This window comes from Triticum urartu, chromosome 6A (assembly GCF_056163025.1).
Source record: "Triticum urartu cultivar PI428250 chromosome 6A, HENAU_Tu73, whole genome shotgun sequence".
Classification (NCBI taxonomy): domain Eukaryota; kingdom Viridiplantae; phylum Streptophyta; class Magnoliopsida; order Poales; family Poaceae; genus Triticum; species Triticum urartu.
The window spans coordinates 282,234,561-282,258,244 of record NC_141878.1 but is presented as its reverse complement, the minus strand read 5'-3'; the positions used below and the strand labels follow the sequence as shown (position 1 = coordinate 282,258,244).

General features: G+C 46.6%; 1 protein-coding gene across 4 annotated transcripts; it reads right to left on the bottom strand.

Moving 5' to 3' along the window:
* Window positions 1-1,865: 1,865 nt before the first annotated feature.
* On the bottom strand, window positions 1,866-21,333 carry RANBPM (SPla/RYanodine receptor (SPRY) domain-containing protein). Of its 4 annotated transcripts, none has more exons than XM_048678608.2 (11): window positions 21,177-21,332; window positions 20,642-21,027; window positions 19,837-19,983; window positions 19,381-19,467; window positions 15,753-15,798; window positions 15,272-15,348; window positions 14,771-14,924; window positions 3,201-3,269; window positions 2,940-2,999; window positions 2,638-2,724; window positions 1,866-2,518 (listed from the first exon to the last, which is right to left on the bottom strand). In XM_048678608.2, the coding sequence occupies exons 2-11, from the start codon at window positions 21,010-21,012 to the stop codon at window positions 2,240-2,242; spliced, it is 1,377 nt and encodes a 458-aa protein (XP_048534565.2). In that variant the 5' UTR covers window positions 21,013-21,027; window positions 21,177-21,332; the 3' UTR covers window positions 1,866-2,239. The 4 variants fall into 4 exon arrangements, with proteins under 4 accessions (XP_048534565.2, XP_048534566.2, XP_048534567.2 ...); XM_048678609.2 differs by having other exon boundaries at window positions 20,642-21,024; window positions 21,177-21,328; XM_048678610.2 differs by having other exon boundaries at window positions 20,642-20,997; window positions 21,177-21,323.
* Window positions 21,334-23,684: the final 2,351 nt, after the last annotated feature.

Here is a 23,684-nt window from a genome sequence, read left to right as displayed (position 1 = left end):
AAATTTTGAAGATCTCGTTGCAACGAATCTTTTATGTGATAAGGTTTTTGCATCGGACCGATGATTTGAGGTACAAAACATTTTGAAATTTTTGGAATAAGAAGAATCTAGGATGACATCATCTTTTTTGTTCTTTAGTGCATACATGTGCGCGTGGAGAAGGTGGAAGAACCATGTTTATGCCCCCGATAACTTATGTGAAAATAGCATGGTAAATTGCATACCACAGGCATGGTAACTTATATAGCCAAGGCGTGGTAACTTTTGACCCGGGGAAAAAGTCATGGAACATATCAACTTAGGATCTAGTTTTGAAGATCTCGTTGCGACGAATCTTTTATGTGAAAACAGTTTTTGCATCGGACCAACGGTTTGAGCTAGAAATGCACGTGAAAGAAGAATGGTTCATCCTAATGCAATTATGCATGTAATTAAAAGAGAAGAAAAAGATGTGTAATAGTTTTAGCTATGTGGCACACATGTATCAAATATCACAGTCCATAAGTTACTGATGATCGCAAAAAGATACATCATATTCCCCTATTTAAAGGAGGAGTTGGCCTTCTCCAATCCATCCCAAATATCACCACGTCAGTTTTTTCTCTTCTCTCTCCTCCTATGCGTCGCTGGTTTAACGCTCCCACCACATCGAACCGTCGTCCGGCCACGCCGCACGACCGTCCGCTACCGTTGGGCCACTGCGCCGCCCGCCACCGCCCGCACATCAACTCTGCCGCCAGGCACCACTGCTGCCTGCCACCCTTGCCACACCACGCCGCCGCCCACAACCGCCAGTTGCCGCGCCCGACGCCACCACGATACAACAACGTCAGCCGCCAGGCGCAGCAACGCCCAATGTCATGCCGCACCCGCACGTCACCGCCGTCGTCGCCGCGCCGCCATTGCCATCAATAGTGTGTGTTCCCTAGTGTGAGGTTGACAAGTGGGTCCCGTATCAGTTTGCTTTATTGGGGTGGATTATTGGGGATCTTCTGGAGCGTTCAATCTCAATAACCAGAAAAGTCTTATTAGGGATGTTAGGGGAGTTTCTTGTGAGCCGTTGGAGATGCTCTAAGGGGTATCCAAATGTCACTTTGATTGCTATATATTATCGAAATCACTAGTTAAATGGGTACCACTTACTAAGGTCACTCTCATCTTCTTTAGTTGTGACAAGCAACATATTGTATGTCCGGCACTTGTCACAACTTCAGAGTTTTGCGTTTTCTCATAGATTTGATTTTTAAATGTTTATCTCTTGAATCATGCGTTCAAATCAAGAATTATTTTTGTTTACCTCAACAACAAAAACTAGTGTTGCTTTACAAACAAAGGGTGAGGGAAGTGACTTGGAACCCTCCTCCCAGAGACTTTGTCAAGGTTAACATTGATGCTTAGTTTGATGAGTGAAGAGTGACATGCATGCTAGGTAATGAAGCAGCGATCTTCAATAATTGCTACTTCATGTCTAGGAGTTTGTGAAAGTTTTCTTCAAACATGAGAACCGAGAGGCAAATACGATTGCCATGAACTTGCCAAGCTTGCTAGGTATAATAATTCTAGCACATGGATAGATGCCCTCCTCCCTCAATTGTATCTCTTTTAGTCAATGATGTAACCTTATCTTCTACTCCCTCCGTCCCAAAATTCTTGTCTTAGATTTGTCTAAATACAGATATATCAAATCATGTTTTAATCCATATCTAGATAATAAATCAACGACAAGAACTTTGAGACGGAGGGAGTAATAAACAAAGAGATACCTTGATTGTCAAGAAAAAAAACTGGCGTTGCTTTTATCCTTCCCGCTGCTCATACGCTATTGACCCAAATGCTACGACAATGAAAAGGAGAGCACAGTTACATCTCTGGAACGAACATACCTGATGGCATAGCACGTCAACAAGAATGGTATTCTGATTCCATTTACAGTACTGTTCAAGCTCTTTATCTTAAAGTTCACAATGTGCAACTGCACATAGCCAACAAGTTTATGAAAACACCAAAGGGGTTGAGATCACACGTGAATCTAAATTCACTGATTACAGGGAAGGAGCTCCTGGAAAGTCCTATGCTCAAGCTGTGAAATTTCCATTCACCTTGAGGCCTCACTCAGGAGAGAATATGTGTGTGTTTCCTCATGGCATGGTCCACAATTCCAGGTGATGTTTCTTTCTTTCCAAGAAGAATCAGGATCTTATTTTCCGAGTTGACTGCTCGTATGTATGCTCGACGTGCCTTAGGGACGCCTGGATCTTTCGTATATCTCCTTATGAAGTAAGAAGACATCCCCTTGATCGCTGTTGAACGCACGTAGCTCGGAGCTGCATACCGTGAGCTGCCTCAGTAACTTCTCCAGACACGAGTAAAGGCAGCTCTCTGGATCCTTCATTTTGGGGTTCGTCGACAGGATGGCAGCATTCACCGCGTCCGCTACAAATTCACGCTGTGGGGACTCCAGCAAATATCCAATGCAAGATTCTGAAGGCTTCTCATACGCAAGCAGGGCCACACTCTCCTGCAACAGAAAAATACTCACTCCTTAAATCAACAATACAAAATATATAGCTCAACACAGTTGAAGATTCAAAGCAACGTGCTATTGCCAAGGAGGCAAAAGTCCATGGAATTACTTACCTTCAGCAACCCCTCAAAAGCTTTGTGTGCCAAAAAGTTGGCCAGGTTAGCACGGGCATATTTTACAGCACCCTCCAGTTGCTCAGCCTAGTGCATGAGAAAAACTTACAATCAACTTTGAAACAAATATATAATAAATACTCCCTCTGTAAATTAATATAAGAGCATTTAGAACACTAAAGTAGTGATCTAAATGCTCTTATATTAGTTTACAGAGGGAGTATTAATTGCTCATACGCCCGGTACAAAATGTTTGCGTGCAAACCTAACCACGACTGAATTCAGAATATTCAGATAGTTACCCTGATGTATTCAATGAATCTCTGAGAATGAAGCAAGAAGCAAATAACTGATATTTCGTCCTGCGATAAAAATTATTTCTTTTTTAGAGTGGAAACCTTTTCCAGGATACTGATTATGGAAAACTGAAAATAGCGTGCGAAGGAACAAACCATATATCCACAATAATTCATTGGTCAGTGCACATATATAATTTTGGTCGCAGCACGAAAAAAATTGAGCAACCACAATAGCAAAGTGTGGAAAATGACAGTACAGTATACCTTTAAGACCTGTGGATACCACTCTTCAAGCCTTTTGAATGCAGAATCGATATCCCCATTCATGATGAGCTTCATAAAATCAAATAAAGTGTTTTTAGAAGGCAGGAACCACACCAGAAACTAAAAAAGGGTTTCCATACAACACTCCCCCTCAAGAGGGATGATAGATATATATCATTCCCATCTTGTCACACGCTAAGCTACATTCTCTGGTTCCCAGTCCTTTAGTCAAGCAATCTGCAATTTGTTGCCCTGAATCTACATACTCTATCTTGATATGTCACGACCTAGGTTACGGAGGGGGTAGTTGTGGGTGGTAGGAGGGCCAGGGCGAGGGAGCTTAAGCTTGGGCGCCGCGATGGCTGGGGGATAGATTGGTTCCGGAGGTAGACCTCCCCTTTTCTCTGTTTATTTCTTTGCCCTACTACACGGTGACTGCCTTTGCTTTATAGCACAGCTGGCGACTAAGAGGGAGACACACAAGGAATGACCCGCACAGAATCCAAACAACCAAACTAACAAGACTTGAAGAACAAGAAAACACTAATCTGAGGATTTATCTCCTGAAGGTGGTTCGGCTGGACCTGTGGTGGCGGCGGTAATGCCTGCCCCACATGACATCACTCCCCCCCCCCCCCCCCCCCCCTTCGACAAGCAGCTCGTCCTTGAGCTTGAAAGTGGGATATCTGCACTTGAATTCTGCCATGTCTTCCTGGGAAGCTTCAGAAGCAGCTGCTCCTTCCCAACGGACTAGGAGCTGATGAATACCTCAGGCCGGCCGGACTTTGAAGACTTGAAGAGGTGGTGGAATGACCCTTCCATGATGTATTGCTGGCAGCGGAGGAGATGCAGCTAGTGGTTCGCCATGGTAGACATGAACACGTTGTGTAGACGATAGACTAGACTGGGAGGAGCTGGCTAACATGAAACACGTTGTGTAGACGGGACCGGGAGGGGGAGGGGAGGGGGGCAGCTGCAAGTTGTAAGCCACTGAACCCACTCTCACTGTGATTTTGTAAGGACCATAGTAACGTGCCGCTAACTTGCCAGAGCTAGAGCCAGTCATAGATGCCACTGGACGGTGCTGTAGGCAGAGCCAGACCCATAGTAACGTGCCGCTAACTTACCAGAGCTAGAGCCAGTCAAGATGCCACTGGACGGTGCTGTAGGCAGAGTCAGACCCACTAATCAACATTGAAGGAGACTTCACGGTGCTTGGCATCGTAATATTTCTTGTCACTTTGTTGGGCCTGGAGAAGACGGTCCCGGACATCAGCAATAAACTCATCTCAATCTTGGGAGTAAGGAACTGTTTGTATGTGGGCTGCCCCAGTATAATAGGACCTTAGAGCTGGAGGATCACAGCCAAAAACAACCTTGAATGGAGTGGTCTTGAGGGCGGTATGAAAGGATGTATTGTAGCAGAATTCTACCCAAGGTAGCCACTGGAGCCAAGTGCGTGGACGATCGCCGGTCATACATCGCAAATACATGGCAATTACACAATTGACAAACTAAGTTTGGTTGTCAGACTGCGGATGGAAGGCAGAACTCATGTGGAGCTGAACCCCGGAGAGGCGGAAGAGTTCTGACCAGAACTGACTTGTAATTTGTAAACACAGGGTCTCGATCAGATACTATCGTCTCTGGTAGGCCGTGAAGCTGTATGATGTCGGTGAAGAAAGCATGGACGACTGTTGCTGCCGAGTAGGGGTGACCAAGCGGAATGAAGCGTGCCATCTTGGAGAATCGATCCACCACTGAAAGAAAGACTGATTTGTCGTGCACCTGTGGAAGGCCCTTCACAAAAATCATAGAAATATCTGCCCAGATCTGAGAGGGGACTGGTAGGGATTGCAGGAGGCTGCCGGAGTGCATATGCTCAGACTTATTACGTTAGCAGATTGGGCAAGCACGCGCAAAGTCATCCACAACACATCAAGCATTTGGCACATGGAAGTCCCGACATAGGCGGTGCAACGTCTTTTGAATCCCCTCATGGCCCGTGTCATGTGCTAAGCCAATATAACACCCCCGATAATTAAGCTACAGTAATCCCCTGTTAATGGTGTCATATCATCACATTACTGTTGCTAATCCTCATTTGGTCCAAGGCAGAATTCAAATTCAAATCCAAAATTAAATTTGTCAAACATGCAAACTAAAATGTTCAAGGTGTGGCAAATAATCCTTGGATATTTATCATGTTGAAACCCATATTTTATATAAAGTATCTAAATGCCCAAAAATAAATAAAACAATGGCTAAAACATTTATTTAAATGCTATTTAATTTATAAAATATTAAACTATTTTATTTTCGGGCCTAATTGTGGCAGTGGCATAAGTAATAATACTAATTTAGGGGCTACTAATATATTTTACAAAAATTAAAATAAAATGGAACTAAAAGAAAACAGAAATTAGAAGAAACGGAAAAGAATAAAAACAAAAGGAAAAACCCCACTCACTGCCCTGGGCCTTAGGCCACAGTGGCAGGCCCAGCAGCCCAGCCCACTTCCCCCCTCGCGGTCGTCTTCTTCTTGTTCGACCGACCGAGGGCGCACGCCCCTCGCCGTCCCTGCCGAACCGCCTCGCCATCCCCGCCATGGAGGGGATAAGGGAGCCACCCCGCGGCTCCTCGGGCTCCCCCCCCCCCCCCCCCCCGCCCTCCCCCACTCGCTCACTTCCCCCTGCCTCTCCCCCATCCCCTCTCGCTACACCCCCCTCTTCCAGATCCATCGAACGCTGCCGCTGCCGTCGCTTCATCGTGGTCATGGCCAACGCCCTCACTGGGCCTCGTCGAGCCGTCCTACGGCCTCCCCGGCGTCGCCCTCGTCCTGCACAAGCCCGAGGCCGGCCGGTGAAGCTGCGCAGCAACACCTACGCCGTAATCCCCGGCGCCAACCTCCGTCGCTGCAGCTACTAACCTCCCGCCAGCCATCGTGTGCCCCACGGTGAGGCTCCCGTCCCCGTTTCCTCTCTAGGTCGCCCGCCACCGCCCGTGCCGATGACCGTAGCCGCTGGCTCCGCTCGCCACGTCCCGTACACGGCGCGGTCCCTTCCCGCGCTCGCAGCCGCTCATGCCGCCTCCAACCACCGCGCCGGATGTACCCTCCCCCTTTCTCTCTTACCGTCTCTAGCTGTTGAGCCGCCCTAGTACAACCTCCAGCAGTCGCGGCCCTCGTCGCCGGCGCGCTACCGCCCCTCCCGGGCCAAACCGAGGCCGCGATTCGACACGCCACATCGTGGGCATTCGAACGGGCCCAGCCGCATGCCCCCCCCCAAGCCTTATACGCGATTCCAACGAGGTTCCGGCCGTCGCCGCCGTCCTGGGTGGTCGCCAGAGGCCAGCCACGCGCGCCAGCACCCGGAGGCACCCCGTGGGCCACTGACAAGTGGACCCGCGGGGGTTAGTTACTAATCACCCACCGACCCCGGGGCCCCACCTACTAACTAAAACAACTAACCCCCAGGCCACTGACATGTGGGCCCAGGGTTATTAAATCCTAACGGACACTGACAATGCGGCCCACCCCCTTAATACTAATTCCACAGGTTTTACTAAGTTAATTTAATTAGTTAAATAGTTAGAGATTGACCGGTGTGTCATTTAGTCTAATTAACTAATTTAGGTTTAAATTAACTCTGTTTAAACCCACTATCTATGACAGGTGGGTCCCTCGTGTCAGTTTGACCAGTCAGCTGACTGGTTAACTGCTGATGTCACCCTAACCTCATGCTGACGCATTAATTTGTTTTCTGAATTAATTTAATTATTAATAAATTCAGAAAATAATTAAAACTTTGAAAAAATCATATAAAATAAACTGTAACTCGGATTAAAATAATTTATATATGAAAGTTGCTTAGAAAAACGTGACAATTCTGAATACGCACTCCGTTCGTCTGTCACATGCCCCTAGCATAGCGAACATGGAACCGTCCCCTCTCTTTCATCTGACCAAAAAATGCCTAACACTGGGAATGTTTTCCCCCTCCGTCCGCATCGTATAGTACAGCGTTAGAACACCCCTAGCACTGCCTGTTGTCATGTTTTACAACTGGGTTACACCTATGTGCTTTCTATTTACTGTTTCTTCCCCCTCCTCTCCGGTAGACCCCAAGACCGCTACTGATGCTCTTGTGATCGATTACGTCATCGACGACCCTTCTTCCTTTCCAGCAGAGCTTCTAGGCAAGCAAACCCCCCTTGATCATTCCAATATCGCCCATTCCATTCTCTCTCATGCTTGCGTTAGATTTTGCTACTATACTTGATTGCTCCTATTTTGATGCATAGCCTGCTTTCATAACTGCTCATTGTACCTTATCTGCTTATCCTAAACTGCTTAGTATAGGTTGGTTAGTGATCCATCAGTGACCCTCACCTTGTCCCAGTTGCCCCTGCTTCATCACCGATGACTCGATCAACGTGATCGACGACCAGAGCCCGACACATCACCTCACCCCCTTAGTTGTACGACTCTGCAGAGCTACTATCGAGTGCCGAGGGTGATACCTCGTAACGTACTCCTGATGATAACTCTGTAACGTAGCTAATCGGTCATGGTCTATCGAGGGTGATTCCTCCTTCACCACTCCTGATGACGTCTCTGTCGTGCAACCCCTCAAGTGTGAACCATCAAGAGTGATTCCTCCTAGTTCACCTTGACGGTTACATCGAGAAGGAATCCATCGAGCGTGATTCCTCGGATTTCCCCCTTGATGACACGGACACACAGTTACCTTTACCTGTAGCCCCCGTGTATTGTTACTGCGGGACTGAAGGGACAGGCGGTACCAGCCCGGTAGAGGTGGACCTGAGTTCCCGACAGTCTCTGGTTTGTCAGCTCGACCTGGAGGGTTCCCGACAGTCTCTGGTTTGTCAGGTCGACCTGGAGGGTACCCGCCAGATAATTACGAGGCACGGCCGGGCAGGTAGACCGCCCTAGAGAGAGAGGGTTGGGCCTGTCCCTTGTCGTATTTCCTCGAGACGGGGCGACGGGGTCACATGATCGTGAGTCTCTGCTCGTCTCCGCGAGCTCCCAACACACTAAGGATTTGGGTATTTGATCTGAGTTGGCCACTGGCCTATACGCACTAACCACCACACAGGAACAGATATGGGCACTCGGCGTCGTACGTTTCTTCCGAAAGCTCTGTCAGACGTCCAGTTCAGCATTGCGGCACGGCTGGGGCGGCGCCATCCAGGCAAAGGTGGTGCCTGGACCCGCCCTGCGCGCAACGACCCGAAGTGCAAAGGGCGATGGGCCCAAGACCCCGGAGCGCTTAGGATGCAAACCGGCGGGGACCTCTATGGAGGCTAGGTAGGACTACGACGTGTTGATCTTCCGAGGCCGGGCATGACCCAAGAAAGTGTGTCCGACTAGAGTAATTAAGCATGTTGGGTAATGTGGTGCACCCCTGCATGGAAGTTATCTATTTGAATAGTCGTGTCCACGGTAACGGACGCTCAGAGTTGTATCCCGATCTATTACAACTAGAAATGGATACTTCAGACATGTGATGGATATGTTGGCTCCGGGATTGCTTTCTCGCAGGGAGTCGAGGAAGGATATCTGGACGTTAATACTACAACATGCTTGTTAATTATAATATGCTATTTTGTACTCTTCTAAATGCTGCAAGATGCTTGAAGATGCTAGTCTTCGATAAGCTAGGCCTTCCCCTCTATTCTGGCATTCTGCAGTATAGTCCACAGATACATCCCTTCCTTTGATATCAATGCATACTTAGTATAGATCTGATGCTTGCGAGTAGTTTGGTTGAGTACTCACGGTTGCTTTGCTTCCCTTTTCCCCCCTTCATTCTCCTTTACGGATGTTGCGATCAGATGATGGAGCCCAGGAGCCAGATGCCACCACCGACGACTATTACTACCCTGAGAGTGCCTACTACGTGGAGACCGCCGACGACCAGGAATAGTTAGGAGGTCCCAGGCAGGAGGCCTTGCCTTTTCGATCGTTGTTGCTTTTGTGCTGGCCTTCTTAAGGCAGTCTTGTTTAACTTGTGTCTGTTCTTAGATATTGTTGCTTCCGCTGACTTTTGTGTTTGAGCTTCTGTATTCGAGCCCTCGAGGCCCCTGGCTTGTAATATGAAGCTTGTATTATTTTAATTTGTGTCTAGAGTTGTGTTGGGATATCTTCCCGTGAGTCCCACCATATGATCGTACACATTTGCGTGTATGATTAGTGTACGGTCGAAGCGGGGGCGTCACAGCCAAGTATGGTGGAAAATAATGGAGAGGATGGCAGGATGTAGATGCATCCACCATATGTGAGAAGGCTATAGGTGCAGCCCCAAGGAGGCCCGAGGTCCCCCGCAACATGCTGCTGCTGCAACTACACCAGTGTTGGGTCTATGGCCTTAGAAGCACGCAAGGTGTCAAAAAGCGTGAAGGACGGGCTGGACAATGCCATCAGCAGTCCCTGTCTTCCTCCCGAGAGTCCCGACGAAACAAGGCATCAGCCACAATGTTTAGCTTGCCCAGGAGGAACTCAATGGAAAAATCATAATCAGGGAGCTTGCTGACCCAGTGGTGTTGAGGGATAGTGGACAAGCGTTGAAACTGTAGTGGTCTGTCCGCACACAGAAAGCACAACCCCATAGATATGATCTCCAATGTCAAATGGCGTGCATGAGGCCAATGAGCCCACACTCGTAGGTAGCCAGTCTGGCATGGCACTGGGCAATGGGGCGGACGAAGAAAGCTATAGCACTGTCACCTTGGTGTGCCCTAATGTTGCGTGGGGATTCATTATGGAAGGCGCAAGGCAGCAGGGGCAGGTTAGGTTGTGGCTAGACAAGGGCAGTTCGATGTCCTAGAAGGATGCATCTGTTTTGGTAGTCTCCAGATTCTATTAAGGTAGTATTTGAGTCTAATTCCTATGAGTCCGAAGAATGTCGAAGTAATACTAGTCCATGTCCTATATAAAGGACCTACCCATGTAAGCTTAGAGGCAAGCAATAATCAACAAGGTCTAGTTTCCCTAATCTATGTTCTCTATCTCTAATCCCTGCTACCTTCTGCTACTGCGGCGGCACCGTCGACAACCCGTCGGCCCCCATGCACCTCCAGGCCACAGAATAACCCTCAGATCCAAAGGTTGTTCCAATTTGGTATCAGATTCCATTTCTGGCCCTGGGGACAACACCGAGCATGAGATCGTGCTTCCTGGCGCCAAAACATGGGCGCCGCATCAAGAGCAACTCGAATGGCGGCCTACGAGACTCGTCCACCAGCCAGTGTTCCGCTGGCTGCCAGCGTTGGCATCATGGGTCCTCTGTCTACCTCTGTTACCGAATCAATCGCATCCTCTCATGTAGCATCAGCTGTCTCCGGTAGCACCTCACTTTCAGCCACCGCCGCCACCAATCCGCCATCGCTAGTGCCTACCATGTCCCCTTTGCAACCACCCTACTTGCCATACTACTTTCCACCCCACCAGTACCCCCTGTCCTACCCAATCCAGCACAACAAACCAATTATTTCTATCCCTCCAGACCCAGCAAAACAACAGCTTCCAAACTACCCGCCTCCACCATATAGCTCTGCCCACTTCCACCCATCACCATCCGTCCCAAACCTTGCTTTATCTTTGCCACTGGAGCAAATATCTCATAATAGTCAATGTTGTAGGTCTGGTTGTACCCCCTCGCCACAAGCCTTGCTTTGTACCTTTCAATCTTTCCTTTTGCATTCTGCTTCTTAGTGTATACCCACTTGCAGCTGGCTGCCTTATTTCCTATTACAAGGTGGTAGTACCCATGTCTTGTTCTTACATAGATCCTCTAGCTACACCATGGCCATGCGCCATTTTGAGCCCTCCTTTGCCTTCTTCAAGTCAGTCGAAATTGACACAGACCGAAGAGAAGAACCAAATGCTTTGTAGGCTAGAAATAATGCTTCATAGGTAACATAATTTCCAATGTCGTTGGGGTATTCTTGTTGTTGCTCGAGTAGTTTTCCTCAAAGCAATTGGCTTATCAATTGACCCTTCAGTAGCAACTGACCCTTATCCCCATCAGAGGAGATGGACATCGCATCAGAACTACCTTGTTGCTCCATCAATGACTGGCCTAGTTGCTCACTCTGATAGCAATACCATCATCTCGCTTCTGTGAATACACCTTTAGCTGTTCCTCTTGCTCTGCTATCCACCTCGGCACACTACCAATTTGAGTAGTTGTAACACCATCACCTCGCTTCCATGTACACCTTTAGCTACTCCTATTGCTCTGTCATCCACCTCAGTACACAACCGACCCAGGTGGGAGCACCGCCTATATTTAGCTACTCATCTTGCTCTACCGTCCATCTCGGTACACAACCGATCCATGTGGGAGCACTGTCTGCCTGACTCGGCACCCCATCAATCACAATCAGTTCTTCACTTAGCCTACCACTCGGCGGTGTTATCAGTTACTGGGGCTGCTACTCGCTTCACCGTACCAGAATGTCACCCTCAATTGGTTGTTGCAGCATTGAATCAGCACCACCACAACTACCACCACCCTCTTGACCTATCAAGGTAGATTGAGTATGGTCAAGACTTTCAGATAATCCACTAAGATCAGTTTTCTCACCATAAAATGGTTTGGATTCCTGAAGGTGACATCCATGCCCGCAAAGGTCCTTCGTTCAGAACTCCCACACTTGTAGCCGCGCTGCCTAGAAGAATGTCCAATAAAGATACACTTGATGGCCCATGGATCCAATTTGCCCACGGATGACATGTGATCGCTGACAAAGAAGACACAACCGAACAGCTTGGAAGGAACCACGAAATCATTTTTTCCCCTGAGTAACTCGGAAGGTGATTTCATACCTAGTACTCTCGATGATGTGCGATTGATCAGGTATGTCGCAGTCATCACAGCTTCAGTCAACAAGAATTTCGGCACATTCATAGTAGTAAACATCAGTGATTGAGCAACAACCAAAATATGTCGATTCCTCCTTTCTGCCACTCCATTCTGAGGAGTTTCCGAACATGAGGTTTGATGCAAAAGCCCTTGCTCTAACAAAAAGTCCCAAACACTTTGTTCACATACTCAGTGTCATTATCATTTCTTATAACTTGTACCTGAACAGTGAAGTGATTTTTCACATAGGCATAGAACCTCCTGAAGCATTGGAAAGTTTCGTCCTTGTGACGGATCAAATAGACCCATGTCATAGGCGAGTGACAATCAATAAAGGTCACAGAATACTTTGCAGACTATCCGACACCACATGACTTGTCCACATATCCGAGTGAATACACATGAATGGGGATATACTTCTAAGTCCCTTGCTCACATAAGACGTCCTTGTGTGTTTAGCAAAGTTTTGCAAACTCACACACATCACATTTCAGCTTGTTCTTGTCTACTTCATTCATTACATCAGGAAATAGCTTGTACATTTCAACAAAGGATACATGCCCCATTCTGTAATGATGTTTCGTCACCAAGGACTCTTTCTTCCACAATTGCCGCAATCACTGAGCTGTCCATCCGATCAAGCCCCTCACGGTACATGTACCACAGTCCCCTATGCCTCCCCTATGCCTTATTCCAATCCCCATCCTCCTTCCAAACGGCATGTCCTGAATCAAACACATCCTCTGTCAAGTGTTATCCTACAGTCCACCTGGTCATTAGAGTACTCAGAGACAGCAGATTGACCGGGAAAGCTAACACATGTAGGACTAAAGATAACTTAATAGCAGGTGTACATTGAACTGTCCTAATACCCTTAATAGGCTGCAATGTCCTGTCAGATGTGCATAAAGTGCTACTTTGTGAGGGAGTGTGAGTGACTTGATCATATGACTCAAATTCCCTGAAGTCACCAGCAACATGTTGAGATGCACCCGAGTCTAGTACCCACTCCGGATCAGTTCTCTGAGCAGCTATTGTGGCCTTTTCAGTGCTGCCTCCATTTGTACAGATAAAATGAGCCAAACTGGGAAGACTAGCATCCTCCTGGGTATCCTTTTGTTCGATCTCACCCGTATCCTCTACTTCCTGCATCACTTCGCCGAGGAAAAGCAGCAAAGCACACGTGTGCTGCCACATACTTGTTGCACATGTTGACAACAAACCAACGACATTCGCCGTTGCCTCCTCTGCCTCGTGCAACTCACACCTGCCTGGCACATGTGTGTCCTCTTCAGGTCATGGTCTCCTCCCAGCTTTCATCTCCTACGTGCCTTCCTCCTTCCTCTGCGTCACACAAACATCCACCATCCGGCCACACGGAATCCATGACTCTGGTCTCCTCCGCCAAGTCGTTGAACATATCCACAACCCCACCACCTGCCATCTTCTCCCAGGCGCCACATGCAGCAGCTAGCCCTCCTCCTCGAACAGCCGCACACAGCAGCAACACCTCCAGCAGAAGCAGCAGCAACACAGGCACCACCAGCTCCTACTCTACACTCCAATACAGCAGCAGCAGTTCAGCCCTCAGCAGTGCACACCACCACCAGCAGCAGCTCGTCGCCGCCTCCAGCACCTCTTCTTCCACCTCCTTCTCACCAATCAGCAGAAGCAGCTTCAGCACCAGCAGCTCTCTCAGTGCTGTCTCCTCTTCCCTTTCCAATCAGCAGCAGAAGCACAGCCACACAGCACCAGCAGAGACAAGAGCAGCACAAGCCTCCAGCTCGTGCAGCACCCCTAGCTACCTCCGCACCAGCAGGAACGAGGCGCAGGAGTTTACTCCTTCCTGCGCCTGGACACGCCATCGCGCTCCCGCTCAGTCCTGCCGCCGCCGCTGACTGATCTCCGACAAGAGCACCTGCTGTCCTGCAGCCCCCTCTCGCGCAGCCCGACAGCGCCGCACGCCCGCACACGCGCGCACAGCCATGCCCAGATATAACGCCGCCTCCTCGCCGGACCCTGCCACCAGCCATCCGGCCAACGATTAGACCACCGTTCCCGCCGTCTTCAGTGCCCCGCCTGCGACTGATTCCATGTGGAGCATCTAGGAGACGTAGCAAGGTGGCTGCAACGGCTCTAGCGGTGCTCAGAGGCAGACAGCATCATGCCTCTCCTTGTCTAGGTCAGCTAGTCACTTGACTGAATGGGCCTGAGCCTGGGCCTCATGGGCCAATAGTGATGGGCTTCGCATACAACAGTACTGTACAGAAAAAATATGGAAAATGACAAGCCTACGGCAATCTAAATAACAGCTGAGAGGAGTGGGCAATAATTGTTTCATAATTTAAGGATATTCTCCTGAAGCTTGCAACCATACCATTTTCAGAGGCCAATCAAATGTAAAAATGAACAACTTCAAAAGAATAAAATGTGTTGAATTATAGTAAACAATAGTCCGGTTACCCCACCACGGCACACAAAGACAATAACTACACTAAAACACACATGGGCACAACGGGTTCATCCATCTGGCTAGTAACTGATCTTTAGCTGTTAAACTATTGCATAAAAGGTTAACCAAGAGATCAGATTCTCTGGAGCTGCTAATTAAGGGGACAAAATATAAACAAATAAGACTTATCGCAGAAACACAGTTACATGTGATGTAATGTATCAGCTTACCTGACGCAACATTTTTCTGTGGCTAAAACCATACATTTCAGGAGGTTCCCCATAACCAGTTTGATGATTCGCTGGAGGGTCAGTTTCACTTGCCGCATCAAAAGAATTCAATGTATCTAGGTAGCCGTAATGTAGGAGATATGAACGAACAATCCTGCCATAAGTGCATGGTACATAAGCATAAGACGCGTCAGCCTAGAAATGATTTTAAATATTAAGAAAGGAATGATCTATGCAACACAATGTTTAAACCAACTTAGTGGAAACAAAGCTCGACATAAGGTTGGATGGGAAGATGGCAAGCTACGAAGTAGATTGTACCAAATGGTAAACCTCAAGAACAACAAAACAGCACCCAAAATAAGTAAACAGTGCATATCATTTAGTGCATGTGAAATGGCTAAATCATATCCATGTTGACCTTAATTCTGGATCCACATCTAAGATCGTGTGATGCAACACTAAACATAATGGGCTGTCATTTAGTATATGGAGGCATACCAATGACTGATATCAGGTTGCAAGTACAGTTTGTCGCTAATAGATTGTTGCGTCATTTTCTGCTCAAGAATATAACCCTGCCAAACAGGAGTGAATTGCATCAAACACAAAAAAATCTATAGTGTATACACCAAGTGAATATTTGTGTAGTGTTTATCTATCACAAGCACATTCCTCAACAAAAAAATCTATCACAAGCACATCATTAGTTTGCAACTATATCAACTATGTTAGAAAAAAAATCAACCAATTTTTTATTAACAGTGTATGTGATTATTATTATTCCTTTCAGAGTACATAAAAATCGTTGCACCTAAAGATGCAGCAAATCCAGCAAACTGGGATGGATAATCATAATACAGTGAAACATGTTCCATGGATGCAAATACTGTTGGTGTACAGTTAGGCCATGGAAAGAGGAATTGCAGATGAGATAAGAAAAATTAGGACAATTTTAAGTAGCAGCAATATCTTGCCTCACCTCAATATCAAAACAGAACTGTTCTTTTCCGAAGTTTACTGTCAACCTGGTTTGCAAAAAAAAAATCAAATAATCAGATCTGACAAAAAAAGCAATCACGGCAGGTATATGCAGCAATGAAACACAAGGAATAGCTTCTGTTAGGTGGTTGATAAATAGATGAAGACGGGATCGATAGAATAACCAATGGTAAATGAATATATATTACCCCTCCCCACTCTTTAATGGTGTGTCTGTTTAAACCTTGAACTACAAAACAGGTATTAAGCCTCCTGATCTTTTAGAACTGGAGCAAACAACAGCCTTATGTGTTTTGTGGAGGCAGTTTTTCCAGCTTAGGTTGTAGCGTGCCAAGGAGGTCAGCTTTGATATAGCGCTCTCTGTGTGTCCTTTCTCACTGGAAACTTTGAGGACCTGCCACTACAGCGCCTGATGACAGACAGCACCACAGGCTGCTCCTGCTGTGGCCATGGTGCTGGATGTCCTCCACTGACACCCTACCCCTCTGCACTGTTGCAGGGGACGGGTTGGCAACCTCGCCCTCCAGATAAGGAGAGGGTCGAGATAACTTTTACCTGGTGAAGATTTTTCTTTTGTACGTCATGTTATCCGTCACATTGGCAAAACCACCTCAGGGACTATTTGCAGTTTTACAATATCAAGGGGCATAATACCTGGTTTTGCAGTCTATCAAAGCTCGTATGGTATTATAGACTTTTTTCTTGGTACTAACTACTAAGTCCCCAATTCAGTAGCACTTATTAGCTCCTAAACTAATCATAAATTTTCCCCGTGAGAAAATACTTACTAATGTTATATTCAGAATGTCAAAATCTAAAATTCAATCAATTAATTTTTGCATAGAAGTTATATATAAGCATTAAACAAAGAGTCATTACCAAGTGTTACTAATAAAGTATATGATTTGGAAGCACAAAGGAAAATCACCTTCAATTTGAAGCTATTATGAATGAAAGAAACAAAATAAACGAGTGAATTGTGCTTTACGTGGGTCTGTCAAGTAAAGATACAGAAAAAAAAACTGTGTTCAGCAAATATTTTAACTAACTTTGAATACCAACTCAGATGCTTTCATTGCTAAATAAGCATAGGGGTTATTTCATTTAATTTCTTGGTCAGAGCTCTTGTGATTGGTCCACTTGGCCTGTAATTACTGATTACTACAATCCTTCCTATAAAATGTGGCTTAACTAACGAAGAAACACAAAAGCTGATGATTCTATAGAAGGAGCCTAGTTAACAATTGCTGAGACCAAAGTGCACTAAGGGCATCTCCAACAGCCGCGCCAAACTAGCGCCACGCCGCAAAATTGCCCGTTTTAGCGCGCGCGCAACCGGTATAGTTGCTCCAGCGGGCGCGCAAAAACAGCGCACGCGGCATATGTAGTTCAGTGCGCGGGCCGAAACTCAATCGCTCGCCGCTTATTTGCTGCACCCGCTCCCGCGCGCTGGACTCTCGCGCGCTCGCTCGCAACTCCCACCCCCCATCCAGCCGCGCCGCCGCCGCCGCCCGCGCCACCCGGCGACCGTTCCGGCGTTTCATCGGCCTATCCCCGCGCCGCGGTGGCTTCTCCGCCCCCCCTGTAGTCCCGCCGCCCCTCGCGCGCGTCCGTCCTCCAACGAACAGCGCCCGAGCGCTCGCTGCCGCTCGGCGCCCGCAAGGTGTTCGACAAAATGCCTACAAGGTATGTATTGCTCAAACTTCATGAATTTGGTGCATTTTGATTGTAGTTTTTATAGCATAGTATTGAACATTGTAGATGAGTTCGTCGTATGATTCTTCCGAAGAAGAATTTGATATGGAAGAGGAGGAGGATCTTGCAATGATCCTAGCTATGCATATCAATAAAAAACCGAAGCACGGTGGTTCGGTTATGGGTCGGCAGAAAATTTGGAGAGATAGGATCGATGCCCATAACAGATTGATGAGGCACTATTTCATGGAGAATCCCACATACCCGGAGTCGTATTTTCGTCGCCGGTTTAGGATGAGCACCGACTTGTTCAGGCGCATTGCAGAGAAACTAGCGAGCCATGACCGGTTTTTTCAGCAAAGGAGGAATGCCACCGGAGAGCTCGGGCATAGCACCTTTCAGAAGGTGACAGCCGCTTTGCGTGTGTTGGCATGCGGTATCCCGGCTGATCTAGTTGATGATCACTTAGCTATGGGTGAGAGCCAAGCCATCATGTGTGTCAAGCGCTTCGCAGTCGGAATTGTGCAAGTGTTTGGCGAGGAGTATTTGAGATCTCCCAATGCTGAAGACGCCGCAAGGCTATTGGCGATGAACAAAGCTCGCGGCTTTCCTGGCATGCTTGGCTCAATAGATTGCATGCATGGAGTTGGAAGAATTGTCCAAAGGCATGGCATGGGCAATTCCACGGCCAAAAAAAGGGTTCCACTATAATCCTTGAAGCGATGGCCGATCAAGAGACTTGGATTTGGCATGCATTCTTTGGAATGCCTCGATCTTTGAATGACATCAATGTTGTCAACCGGTCACCACTGATGAATAAGATTGCCACCGGTGGTTTGTAGCAAATGGTCGTACATACAACTATGGCTATTATCTAGCGGATGGCATCTATCCAAAGTGGCAAACCTTCGTGAAGCCGTTGAAAAAGCCGGAAGGTAAGAAAAAACTTGATTTCCACAATGCTCAGGCGGCGGCTAGAAAAGATGTGGAGAGAGCTTTTGGGATTTTGCAAGCCCAATTTGCTATTGTGAGAGGACCGGCTAGATTTTGGGATCAAAAAATGCTTTGGTACATCATGCACGCTTGTGTGATCATGCACAACATGACCATCGAGAATGAGCGTGGCCAAGATTTAGACTACTCACAGTATGAGCTCTTGGGACATCCCGTGCGAGTGCGACGGAGGGCTGAAAGGGTGGCCCGTTTTGTTGCCTCCTATCATGCCATTCGGCGTCCCGCAGCGCACAATGATCTTCAGAAGGATCTCATTGAGGAGTGGTGGGCATGGCATGGACGACAAAGAGCATGATTTCTGCGTTCGACATTGTATTGTTTATGAACTATTTGTTGTGTTTATTGCACTATTTGTTGTACTGAACGATAAACTATTTGTTTGGGTTGTAATAACGAAATTGAACTATTTATTGTTGATTTATTTTTGTAGTTTGATCATTTTTGCTTCTATTTGAAATGTATATGTTGTTTGTGCGAGTCGCGCGCGCTGCATTTTTTGCGCGCTGCTGGAGCGGCGCGCGCGCTGCATTTTAGCGCCGCTGTTGGAGCCAGCGCTGGCGGCCGCGCAAAACCAGGCGAACGGCGCGCGGCAAACTAGTTTTTAGCGTGTGGCGCGAAGCGCGGCTGTTGGAGATGCTCTAAAGCTGTGGAACGGTTTAAAAGATGTCCACTGGTCTTGTCTCTTTATTATAATCATGAGAGATTAAAAATAAATTCCTATAGCAACATTTATTCAGTAAATCAGGACAGGGAAGGCTTGATATAAATGTAAGGGAGAATTCGCTTCAATAAGTATGCATGTTTTTGCAACTAAGGTTGAAATATTGGGGGCAAATTTTAGTTTCTATTTAGCATGTACAAAACCAACATAATAATCACTATAGAAAGAGACAGCTTACTCTTCATCCTGGCTATGGACCGCAATAGTAGGATATAGTGGTCCTTTAATATCTTTTGGAAAGGCTCCAATGAGAGATCCATTTTTTCTGCAAGATGCTACAACTAGTTAGATCACAGCACAGCACAATATTTTAAATAAATTAAACAGGTGACGGACTTAATGCAGAGAATAAGAGATAAGCATATGGTGCATACAGCATTCAACATGAGTGCATAAGAGGAAGATATGTCCATTCATAAAGTTATGGTGGCAGTGCAAATCCAAAACTATCATTTTTTTATTAAAGTTAAATGACAAAAAGTACCAACAAAATGCATTTATTCATCTTCAGAAGAAAACAAAAAATATTAAGGATGGTAACTGAAAATGTAATGTTATGTAATAATACAAAACCTCGTAGAAGAGTAATGGTCTGCGAATCAAATAAACAAACAGTGTAATCAACAACACTTACGTGAAGAAAAGAAGTTGTTCTATGTAGTTAATTCCAGCGCCAATTATGTCGCCAGATGTGAATTTGGGACCAAAAGACTCACTTTTCCCTGGACCCCGGTAAAGATAGCCATCATCGCCATGGTATCCACAACTTTGAGATTCCCAACTGGAATGAAGAAAGAACAGAAAGAATAATCAGCAGGTAATTGTCGTTGAGTAGCAAGTAGCAACCACTAAAATAAAGTGTTATAGCAGGTCAAATTTCAAGTCAGTTCAAATGAACAGGAGACAGGTCGCATAAAATATATGAAGCATTACATAGAAATAGAGATCATAGCAAGCAACGCTACAACTAACAGACTGCCTGAAAAAGACATGCCCACCAGGGCAAACAACAATGGGAAAGTTCATTAGATTCACAAAACCTCTTTTTAGCATGAACGGTATAGGAATTACAACAAATAGCCGCATACAACTACTAAAAACTACATACTCCCTCAGTCCGAAAATACTTGTCATCAAAATGGACAAAAAGGGATGTATCTAGAACTAAAATACATCTAGATACATCCCCTTTTATTCATTTTGATGACAAGTATTTCTGGACGGAGGGAGTATTATTTGGCCTTCCTCGCCCAGATTGTGCAATTTCAGCTATCACACGTCATCTCAGACTCAGACAGGTTATGCAGCTAGCACGAATACCACAAAGTAGTACATTTTCACAAAATGAGACAAGTTTGGAATTGCTAATTGCTAGCAGAGCACTAAACCCAGGCTAGAGAGACCAAAATAGCAGCAAGAGCCAAGAAAAGGTGGCTCACCCAGGTTGGCGGCGCATCTTGAAGCTCTCGGTGGTGAAGCCGATGGAGGTCTGGCCCTTGAGCCCAGCATTCCTCACGGTCATCTCAAAGTAGTAGACGGCTCGGTGCATGGGAGCGGGGCAGTCGGCCTGCACGACTCCGACGTCATGGCCGTGGTGGTTGACGCCGAGGTACTTGACGGACATCTTGTCGACGGAGACGACTGCAAAGAGGCCCGAGCTGTTGGCGGTGTTCAGCTCGGATGGCATGGGCTCCGAGTCCAGTGCCGCTGCGGTGGCAACCCACTCCGCCGGGGACCGCCACCGCGACGCCAGGCGCATCGGGTCCACCGTCGTCGTTGTCGTCGCCTCCGCCTCCTGGTGCGCCACCATTCGCCAATCCAACTTCTGGCGAATAAATCATCAGAACAAAACAGTCTAGACAAGTAGTGGAGAAAGAAAGATTTCTAGACTGCTCCAACACAAAATAAGGATCTCTAGCACGCAAAAGAAGAATTGCGGGAAAATCTGGGGGAGCAAGAATTGGAGGAGCTTACCCAGAGGCGGATCGAACCGCGCTAGGATAGCAGGCGGCGGGGAAAGTGATGAACCGGCAGGTCGCGTTTGCGGCGCGGGGCTGGGGAACGGGGCGAGAAGCGTGCCAGGATGGGGTGTCGCGTCCCGTGAGGGTAACGTATAGAGAGCTTTTCTTTTTTAGCAACACTCACAGACTACACATCTCTTACTCCTAATCTCTCAGTTAATAATCTCGTCTCACCTTCCATTAACCCATTGACAAACCTTATATTACGCCCGCAAGCGTGTTTAGACGACTTTTCGTTCATCCTCAGCCAACTTTGACCGGTTCATTTTAATACATGCATTAATTCAATCAAATTTATACTTTCTCAAAACAGTATCATACGTTAACTCGTTCAAATCAATTCACTACTTACCAAAATCGTTCAAGTCAAATCACTATTTACCAAAACATATGTATATCTCTACCCTTAAAGCGTAGTTCATACATTGTTCATTCGTCCCAGGTTCTGTTGATCGAAAAAAATCGCCACCCCACATCCCGTCGTTAAAAAGGAGAAAAAAGGATGTGATAATTCCCCATCCAGTAATCTCAGGAACAAAAAGATCGCCCCCGCTGCCCCCTCCTGCGCCCACCGCCATGCATGGCTGGATGACGAGGGACGGAAGCTAGGTTTAGGGCGTCGCCACCAAGTCCCTTCTCCGCAATCCAACTTCCGTCCACTTCCATTAGCCCCATCGCCAAGCCACGTCCTGTAGGCAGCATCTATCCACCGCCTACCTGGGCATGGCCAGGGCCGCCCGGTCGTCGACCGCAGCGCGACTCCATGGTTTGCCTCGTCTCACTATCAACGACGCCACGCCACCGCCCCATTATGTTGTCGGCCCACTCGACGCCTGTGTCTAACTGGCCAGTTCGTCGATCAACGCATCAATAACGACTGACAGGTCGTGGTCATAGAGCTCGAGAAGCACATCATGGATCCGGCAACCTTGACTTGAAGGACGAGCTGGAGGTTTGTATTGCGGCAGTGGAGCTTGTGCGACTCCATGGTATGGTCCTCTTATGTCGCGAGGGTTGTTTTCCAAGGGTAAGCAACAAGGACGACAACTCGACAAGCACCATATCTACCCACAAGTACTCCAATGGATGATGATGTAAGGACATGTATAGAATTGCAAATACTAAAGAGCATAGACCAGGTTCAGAAGTTTCATGCAGTTGAACAAAGTGATGCTAAGGGCAGAATTCTGTTGATAATGAATCTTTAGTGTCTGGTGGTGAATTTTGTCATGAAGGAAAATCATCTGCAAGACAAGGTAAAAAATGTGGAGAAACTTCACTTCGTCCCATGATAATAATGATCTTGATTGCATGGTATGTCCATGTCCAGCAAAGCAAAACTATTTCTCATTAATAATTATGTTCAAAAGTCTGGCTGCGATTTTTTTATGAATATGGAGCTTGGAAGGTTCATTGTGGTCTTTCTGCAGTCGTTATATATGCAACATCTGTACACATGAGTCTACATGCTATCCTTCTCAACAGATTGAAGGATTTTGCATCGTATTATTGTAGCACATATTGATCTCAAAAGGATAGAGATGTACATGAATTGCACCCAAAGGTGTGGCTGATTATACTAAATGTTGTTTCCTTGCTTCCTTCACATATAGGTGTTTTTGTTTTTCATCTCATCTAACTAGGAGCACACCATGATGAAATAATGCAGAACTGGGACTTGCTACGAGTTGTTCCTACTATCTTTTCCGATGATATTGTTGATTGGCGGATTTTTTTTCTGGGAGGGTGATGGTCATCAATATGCAGCTTGTTGATAATGGTAGCTGGTATTTTAATTATGTGCCATTTTGCAGTTCCATGAAGCAACAAAAAGAGGATCGTCTGTTTTGACGTGATTAAAGGAAATAGATGACCCAAATAAATGCTCGATTGCGCAATTAACTAAATATGTAGGCTATAACTTACTGTTTTTCATGGAACCGTGGCTCATCGATTCACACGATCCCCCTCCCCCTCTATTGATAAAGGTTTGTAGTTTTCGCCCTATAACTAGATTGCACTGAGAATTATGTTATTGTGGGTAAATTGGAGGTTGTAGAAATTGGTTGGGTGAGGCAGACAAAAAAGCAGAGTGAACTTATGGTGCGGCACTCAGCGGAATGAAGGGAGAGACAATATGTAATTTAACAACCTCCTGTGGTGTGTGTGGGTGGGAGGGCGCGAGGCCAAGGTGATTATCTTCTATCGCCATACTGCTTCAGTCACAACCTCTTGGACCTGAGCAGCAGCTTTATTAGCCATGCATGCGCCTTGCCCGCTGTGAAAAGGTATTCCTTGTGGGTGCACCAGGATAGTCAAGGTCTCCTGGATGTGCTTAGGTGGTTTATTTTTCAATTTTTAGATAATTCTGATTGACAGACTTTGTCAGCTAATGAATGTATTTCTAATTACCAAAGAGATGCAAAGCAACGTAACAAATTATGTTAGTTACTGACTTTGT